General features: G+C 52.9%; 2 protein-coding genes across 3 annotated transcripts in view; one reads left to right on the forward strand and one right to left on the reverse strand.

Annotated features, from left to right (window-relative positions):
• PAH (phenylalanine hydroxylase) overlaps window positions 1–5,966 on the reverse strand; it is a 104,759-nt gene extending 98,793 nt beyond the window's left edge. The window contains exon 1 of the mRNA XM_019835418.3: window positions 5,950–5,966. The gene's annotated coding sequence lies outside the window, so the exon portion shown is untranslated. The remainder of the gene's footprint in view (window positions 1–5,949) is intronic.
• Window positions 5,967–5,999: 33 nt separating this feature from the next.
• ASCL1 (achaete-scute family bHLH transcription factor 1) lies at window positions 6,000–8,307 on the forward strand. 2 transcript variants are annotated; one of them, XM_006933981.4, is made up of 2 exons: window positions 6,000–6,791; window positions 7,156–8,307. In XM_006933981.4, exon 1 carries the CDS (start codon window positions 6,000–6,002, stop codon window positions 6,741–6,743), a length of 744 nt encoding a protein of 247 aa, XP_006934043.2. In that variant the 3' UTR covers window positions 6,744–6,791; window positions 7,156–8,307. The 2 variants fall into 2 exon arrangements, with proteins under 2 accessions (XP_006934043.2, XP_019690980.2); XM_019835421.3 differs by having other exon boundaries at window positions 7,162–8,307.
• Window positions 8,308–8,559: the final 252 nt, after the last annotated feature.

The raw sequence follows: 8,559 nt of genomic DNA on the forward strand, positions 1-8,559 counted from the left end.
GCAGCTATTCATGGGGTCTCTGTGAAGAATCAGCTGGTTTTGTTTACCGTGAAAGACCTTTACTTTATTTTCATTCTTGGAGGAGGTGGGGGGGGGGGAGGGACAGAGAGCCATGTGCCTAGACGGAGAGGAGCTGGCCTACTGTAACAAAATAGAGTGTAACAAATCCTACAAAAGTTTAGAATGTATTGATTCTTTGGAGAGCTATATAGATTAACGACTTTCTTTATGCTTATCCCAGGAAGGTATTTAATCATAATGTAAATGGGGCTTTAGAAAAAATAAAGACTTAGCAGCGTTAGTTCTCCTATTTGGAGAACTTCAAAAGGACTTGTGAGAGTGGCTGCAAATTACTCCCTCACCCCGCCCGAAACCCCCCCCCAACCAAAAAGCCACAATAAAATAATAGTTTGTGCTTTTATTGTTTTGTTTTTTTCTCCAGCTTTTCTTTTTCTCCTTTTTAAGGCGTATTGAAAAAGCAAATAGATTTGTTTGAAGCCTGGATTCCTTAATGCAGGTGCAGGCCTGGCTGCTGTGACCAAGAAGCCAAGCCAAATCTGTGGTTCATGCTATTCTGCCTCACACCCCCCCCCCCACCACCACCCCCCCTTCCCCAGGCCATCCCAGGCCGGTCAGACCTAACTCGGGGCTGGGCAGCAACAGTTTCTGAAGTTACCTTGGGAAGGGTGAGCTTGGAGACAACAGATTAAGCACTAATAAACTTTTCATTTTTCCTGGATAGGACGGTGTCGACTACAGGCCATGAATACTCTGTATACCCACTTTTCCTGAAGCATCTGTGACTTCTGGGACTTAGCGTTCACTGAAATTGAGGTTTATGCTAAAAATATTGTCTCCAAATCAAGAATCAAGGCCTGTATTCATCTTTGTACTTAAATGTAATTTTGTTAAGTGATCTGTTCAATGGAAAATCTAGTTTCACTTTTAATGTTAACTCCCTTCCCCCCAAACAAAAAGGATGGATGGAACCTTTTAAAAGACATAAGGCATATCTCCTTTCCGTGGAGAGAAGGTGCACAATTCTGGAGCTTGAGGAGAGTGTGTGAGCAAAGGTAGCACTGGTCTGGCCTTTAACTGTGAGTGGAAATTACGGTAACAGACTTGGGGTACCAGGGCCTCAGGTCTCTGGGGCAGCAAATCCTCCTGTATCACCAGGAAAGCCGGCTCCCCATGTAGATACCAGTGCTGAAGGCAGACCAGGATTAAACTAAAGTATGGTCCAGTTCCAGGATTCCCTAACAGAAGAGGGGCCTGCAATGCTAGAACAGAACGGCTTTCATTGTTTTGCAGGAGAAAGAGAAACCTTCCCATCTTTCCGGGATGTCTATATTCTGGGTAATACACACCAAAGGCGGTCAATGTCCTGCCACCCCATTACAAGAATGGCAATCCCTGATATGTGTGGAGGGATTTACAAAGTGAATTCACAAACATCAGATTTAATTCTCCTGACAGCCTTGACAGATGAGCAAAGAAAGTGTCACTACTCCATTTATGGATGAAGGTATTAAACACTCCTTTTGTGAGTTTTCTTCTCCCTCCGCATCTAGATAAATGGCATTTTGAGTGTCCTAGTCAAGTAAAGCCCAGGGGACTTGCTCAGAGGCAGGCCCCCTGGTTGCCAAGAGAGCCACAGAAAGCTAGAGGTCAGGGCCAGTGGTTCTGCTAAAGCCCCTACATGCACAAGCCGTGAAGCTTGTCCATATCTGACCTCACTTGCTTCTGTTTTATGTTAAAATGTTGGGTTCAGTGCCACCTTGATTTTTGAGCATCACCCCATTCCTCTAAAATGACAAGAATTACCCACTTCCAGGTGCTGGGACAGTGGGACAAGGTGGTGATGAAGATCCGATGGCTGGACAATGGCTACAGCGATTATCACAGCGTGGTACCAGGAAGCATCCTCCCACAATCCCTTTCCTGCATGGGCTGTGTGAGCAGCGACTTCCTCATAGTTTTAGAAAGGCTATTCTCATTAATCCCTTCCTATTTACCCCTGGCCCAGAGCGCTCCACATACATCTGGTTGAAACCTCACAACTCTTGGAAGTAGGTACCATAACTCCGAGCATGGGGCAGGTGAGGACTGTATCAAGTCCTAGCTATGAGGACTAGAACAGAGGCTATTTGCTCAAAGTCATAGCTGTTAAGCAACAGAGCCTGGATACCAAATCAAATCCATTTGTTCTATCTGCCAGTGCAAAGTCTAGGTTCCCTGGGCCTCAGAGAGTATACGGCAGTTCTCTCAGGGGTGTGTGTGTGTGTGTGTGTGTGTGTGTGTGTGCAGGGGTGGGTCCTAATCTAGGTCACAGGGTCAGAGGCAGGATTCCAATGGCCTTTTAAGCCTCAGTGTTTGTTTCAAACCAATGAAACAACCAGAAGGGCAATTTCCGTGGCAAACTCTTGCTGGTGGTGCACGATCCCCAAAGACAGAGGCCAAGCCCCTCGAAAGGGAAGCTAGCCCACTCAACCTTGCGGTCGGAGAAGATGGAGAGGACACTGCCGGGCTGGGAAGGGTGGGTGGCAGGAGGAGCCTGCTTTGCGCTCACTCAAGTAGGCAGAAGGGAACGCCTGGGTTTTTGGAGATTTTGCAAAGCTGGTAAGGTCTCAGGCTGAGGATGCGGGAGTGGGGCGGGTTGAGAATGGGAGCTGGCTCTGGGCTGGAGCAGGGAGAAAAGGGACAAACGTTCCGGTGGCTTTGGCCGGAAGGATCCCAGCGCTCGCTGTTTTTTCTCCTGGGCTGAGGCCAACACGCAGGACCACTACAATGCATGGCTTCACTAGTAGGACTATTCGGGAGCCCATGTGATGGGGGGGGGCTGGGGGTTGGGCTTAGGCTGTGGCCTTGAAGTCTCTGACAATTAGGATCTCGGCGCAGGAGTGAAGTCCGCACCCGAAAAAGAAACCGAGGACGCGGGCGGGCTATTGGCAACTCTTCCGCACCCCTAGACACACCACTGGAAATGAGCTGGTGTTCGCCGCTCTTGCACTGATCGAGAAACTGAGGGCCGTAGAGAAAGAGGAGCTTGTTCAAGGTTAAAACGCAGAAACAGTGCTAGAGCCAGGACCACAGACTTTGTCAAATGACGGAATGATAGAGTCTGAATTGGAAGGGCGCTTGAATCAGCCTGCGAAAGAAAATGCACTTCGATGGGTCCGTGTTGGCGACTCCACTCATTTTGCTCAAGAGGAGTGGATGGGGCACAGGCGGCTTTTCGTGGACGCCTCCTAGCGGCCTGCACCCGGGGCTCACCGCCGGGGCGTGAGGGTGGGGATACACGCCTGAATAACCGCTATTTGGTCAGGTGGTCTACCAGGGGCTTCTTGGGGTAGCAAAGCGGTGATGTGGCTGTTTTAGGCCTCACAGCCTCCTATACTTCCCAGAAATGAAGACAAAAGTTATCTTGGAGTCCTCTCAACTCCTTTCCCGGGGTGGGGGGCGGGGGGTGGGGGTGAGGGGAGAGGACAGAAGTGTAAATGCCACCGAGTCCATCAGTCCTGTGGGGTCGACAAGCCACAGGTTACTGTGAGGAAGGAGGCTGGGTGGGGAAAGAGGGTTACAGAACTGGTCTCTGTTGGCACGGTTAGGTCCAGTGCTTCCCAAACCCACACGTTTTCAAAGAGGAAACTGAGGCAGAGAAGACAGGTGCTTCATCTCGGAGCCATTCCTCCTCACTGCCCATCACCACCACCACTACTGTTCTGGCAACCCTCGAAGCTAGGCACACAAACCAAAGGTGGCTCCTTGGGTCACCCCCGTAGATCCTTTAGAAAGACCCATCTCCCCAAAGGGAAGTCCAATGAGAAGCAATTATTTGGATAATTCTCCACAATCATCCCTGCTTGCAGGTCTCCGATCAAAACTGTCTATTTCTACTGCACAAATCAACCGGACGATTCCCTCTTCTTCTGTCTACTACGCGACCTGAGACGTGCCCCCAGCCTCCTTCCCCCGCCTCCAGCAGAGCGGTGCAGAGATGGGAGCGGCGGCTGGGTCAGCATTCTCCAAAGGGCCGCTTCCCAAGGCGCCCCGAAGCTGGACCTGGCTCCGGCCGGAGAGCGCCAGGGCCGAGGCCCAGGAAGGGCGCCTGGGTGGGCGCAGTCCCAGCGGCCGAGCGACGGCTGCAAGCGACTCCCCCTCCCTCGCGGCGCCAGCACGCGGCCCCGCCGGGCTCCGCTCCCAGTCGCCTGCCACCGGCCCGCCGGGCACACGCCTGGGGCGGGATGGAGGCTGCGCCAAGGCAGCCGAGGTAACTGCGGCGGTGCCCAACGACCAGAGAAACTCCTCTGGCCCCTCAACCTCCACCCCCAACTCTTTTCTCAGACCCACTTTGGGAAACCCCAGAGCGCCCCGCGCTTTATGCATCCCCCAGCCGGTCCGGAAATCATCCTTTGGGATAAAGCCACTGAGGTCATCCTGGGGGGCATCGCGGCCAAACACCTACGTATAGTTCTGATCCCAACCAACCCTCAAGGAGATCACCTCCCGTCTTTATCGGCCCCCTCCACAGTTGTTCAGTTGTGAGGAGCATATCCTAGTTTTTATACCTGGATGGGACATCAGAGACCATCCAATCCAAACTTATGTTGCTACAGACGAGGAAACTGAGGCTCGGAGCGGATTCCACTCACCAAGGGCCGCAGAGCTAGCGAGAGGATGCTTTGGGACTAGAGCCCAGCCTTAACGGTACTTTTATTAACTTTCGCAGTCCAGTAATTCCCACGGAGTTCTCCCCATCTTTCTAACCTTCGATCCCAAATTTGCTTCAGCTCCCAAGAACGGCGAAGACCCCCCCCCCCAAGAGAATGACAGTAGGTAGAAGAAAGCAGGAAAAATGGAGCCCCAGTCTCGTCAACCCGCACACCGCCTCGTGGCACTTTTTCTGCTCAAAGCCTTCCCTGAGCTTTGCTCCAAGTTCTCAGGAGAATCCCGAGGCACTTCACCCCAAACCTTTCCACCCATACACCCCCAATTCCCAGGGCCATTCGCCCGTCCAGACACGCCGGCCCCCCCTTTCTAGAGCCACCCCCGGCTGCAGCCCGCCCTAAGCGCGCCGGCTGTTTATTCAGCCGGGAGTCCGGCACGCGCCAGGCGCACGCACTGCAACAACAAACCCGGCTGAATGGAGAGTTTGCAAGGAGCCGGCGCAGGGACCGGGCGGGGGGAGGGGAGAGGAGGAGGGAGAGTTTAGGGAGTGGGTGGGAGGAGGAGGGAGGAGGAGGGGGGAGTGGGGGCTGCAGCCGCTCGCTACAGCAGCGGGGAGTGGGGGGCGAGGCGGGGCCAGCGCTGCGCGTGGGGCTGGGTGTCCCATTGAAAAGGCGGCCGCACTCCGGCCGCCCAGCACTCTCTCACTTCTGGCCAGGGAACGTGGAAGGCGCACCGACAGGGCACCGGCCAGGGAGGGCGAGGGCAAGAAGGAAATAAGAAAGAAAGGGAGTTAACAAAATTTAAAAAAACAAAACAAAACAAAAACAGCCTGAGCCACGGCTGGAGAGACCGAGACCCCGGCGCAAGCGAGCGCAGCCCTAGGGGGCGAGGAACGGGAGACTCAGCAGAGCGTGCTCACCACTGACTTTTGCTCCTTCTGCCTTTAAAACAAAACAAAACAAAACAAAAACAACAACAACAACAAAAAAAAAACAAGAAGGCGCGAGCGGCAGGCTCACACGCGAGCGCCACGCGAGGCTCCTGAAGCCAACCCGCGAAGGGAGGAGGGGAGGGAGGAGGAGGAGGAGTGGAGGGAGGAGGAAAAGCGTTTGCACCTTCGCTGCTCCCACCCAAAGAAGTCTCCCCGGGATTTTGTTTGGGTTTTTTTTGTTGTTGTTTTGTTTTTTTAACTTCCCTCCGGGCTGCCTCTTCACCTCTCCCCTTCTTTCCCTCTCTGTTCGTGCACCCAAGTCCTGTCTGTGTCCCCTCGCGCGCCCGCACCTCGCGTCCCCGCTTGCTCCCCTTCGGCGACTCTTTGGCGGCCGCTGCGCATGGAGAGCTCTGCCAAGATGGAGAGCGGCGGCGCCGGCCAGCAGCCGCAGCCGCAGCCGCAGCCGCAGCCGCAGCAGCCCTTCCTGCCGCCCGCAGCCTGCTTCTTTGCCACGGCCGCGGCGGCGGCGGCGGCGGCAGCGGCGGCGGCGGCGCAGAGCGCACAGCAGCAGCAGCAACAGCAGCAGCAGCAGCAGCAGCAGCAGCAGCAGCAGCAGCAGGCGCCGCAGCTGAGCCCGGCGGCCGACGGCCAGCCCTCAGGGGGCGGTCACAAGTCAGCGTCCAAGCAAGTCAAGCGACAGCGCTCGTCCTCGCCCGAACTGATGCGCTGCAAACGCCGGCTCAACTTCAGCGGCTTCGGCTACAGCCTGCCGCAGCAGCAGCCGGCCGCCGTGGCCCGCCGCAACGAGCGCGAGCGCAACCGCGTCAAACTGGTCAACCTGGGCTTTGCCACGCTCCGGGAGCACGTCCCCAACGGCGCGGCCAACAAGAAGATGAGCAAGGTGGAGACGCTGCGCTCCGCGGTCGAGTACATCCGCGCGCTACAGCAGCTGCTGGACGAACACGACGCGGTGAGCGCCGCCTTCCAGGCTGGCGTCCTGTCGCCCACCATCTCCCCCAACTACTCCAACGACATGAACTCCATGGCCGGCTCGCCGGTCTCCTCCTACTCGTCCGACGAGGGCTCTTACGACCCACTCAGCCCCGAGGAGCAAGAGCTGCTCGACTTCACCAACTGGTTCTGAGGGGCTCGGCCTTGTCCCGGCCCCGGTGCGAGTGGACTTTGGAAGCAGGTAGGTTGCATTTGGGAGTGAACAGTGTGATATTCTTACCTTCATTCTTTTTCCTCCGTCTCAGTGTCTGTAGGAGGGGGACTGTCTCCACGGAGATGGAGGGGGGAGGGGGGTTGATTTAAAGAATTTGTAAATTAATTTAAAGTTTGTCGGTTTCAAACCCTGGTTTGTTAGTTTCAGGATTGGCCTCTAAGAGTGGCTGGAGGAGGGGGATAACGGGGGGGGGGCGGTTTGCGAACGATGGAGAACCGAGTACTGGGACCTGTCAAAAGAGGTGCTGCACCTGACAGATCCTCCCTCAAACCTCCACTTTCCCCCACTGCCAGCCTCCAAGTTCATACTAACCTCTCCCCTTCTTCTCAAGTTATAGGGTCACCGCACAACCTACATCTTTAGTGCTTTCTTGTCAGCGATGTTGGAAGGGAGGAAAAAAAAAAGAAAAAAGAAGAGAAGAAGGAAAGAAAAAAATAAATTCAGGCAACCAACCGCAAGACCAACTAAGCAGCGCATGCCTGAGAAGCAAGGCTCTCTCAAAACAGGGATGCGCTCCGAACTCTATCTTTGCACTCCCAATTCTTTACGGGGATATGAAGGGTGACTAGGACCTGAGTCAAAGTGCAGGATGCAGCTTGCGTGCAAAAGCAGTGGGCTCCTGGCGGAAGGGAGCAGCACAGCCCTAGAGAAAACTCCCACCCACCAGTAACAGGCAGAACTGAAAGCACTTGCTAGGGTGCCCTCACCTCCCCGCCCTCTCTGAAAGTGCAGTTCTAAGCCCTGTAGAAATGGGTTGGTGTCTTTCTTCTCATTATCCCCATCCCAATATGCTGTGGACATTTGTCTGCAGTGAAATTATGCTATACTCAGTCCTTTGAAACCCAGATCCTCCCCGGGGCGGGGGGGCTCCCCAAACCCCATTTCCTCACAGCATCTTTTCTACCATTTTCATCATAGAATGCTTCCAATCTTTTGTGAATTTTTTTATTATAAGAAAAATCTATTTGTATCTATCCTAACCAGTTTGGGGATATATTAAGATATTTTTGTACATAAGAGAGAAAGAGAGAAAAAATTTATAGAGTTTTGTACAAATGGTTTAAAATGTGTATATCTTGATACTTTAACATGTAATGCTATTACCTCTGCCTATCTTAGATGTGTAGTTCACCTTACAACTGCCATTTTCCCCACGTGGTTTTGTAAAGAACTCTCCTCACAGGTGAGATCAAGAGGCCACCAGATGTACTTCAGCACCAATGTGTCTTACTTTATAGAAACTTTGTTAATGTATTAATGATGTTATTAAATACTGTTCAAGAAGAACAAAGTTTATGCAGCTACTGTCCAAACGTAAAGTGGCAGCCAGTTGGTTTTGATAGGTTGCCTTTTGGGAAATTTCTATCACTGCCTTTTTTTTTTTCCTTACTGTTTTATTACAGACTTACAAGAAACGTGTATAACCCTGTTTTATACAAACTAGTTTCGTAATAAAACTTTTTTCTTTTTTTACAAATGAAAATAATCAGCCTCCTCCACGTCTTCCTTGACTCCACGGTCCCTGTACAAGTTATTTTCGAAATGCCAAAGGGGAGGAGTGGGTGGGGGAGAAGAGGGTGGTATACAGCATGCTAAGTGGCAGAATTGACAAAGATAAGTGCTATAACCAGTCCTACCCAAGGTGACTCTATGACAAACGTAGAGGGAAAAGATAGGTAAGTAAAGACAACTTTCTTCCACTTTTATGCTGCAAACGCGCAAGCGTGCACACACA

The sequence above is a fragment of the Felis catus genome, chromosome B4, assembly GCF_018350175.1.
Source record: "Felis catus isolate Fca126 chromosome B4, F.catus_Fca126_mat1.0, whole genome shotgun sequence".
NCBI lineage: Eukaryota > Metazoa > Chordata > Mammalia > Carnivora > Felidae > Felis > Felis catus.

Bases quoted from the DNA above. Each gene is read 5' to 3' on its own strand.
- ASCL1 (XM_006933981.4), top strand. From the start codon at position 6,000: ATGGAGAGCTCTGCCAAGATGGAGAGCGGCGGCGCCGGCCAGCAGCCG.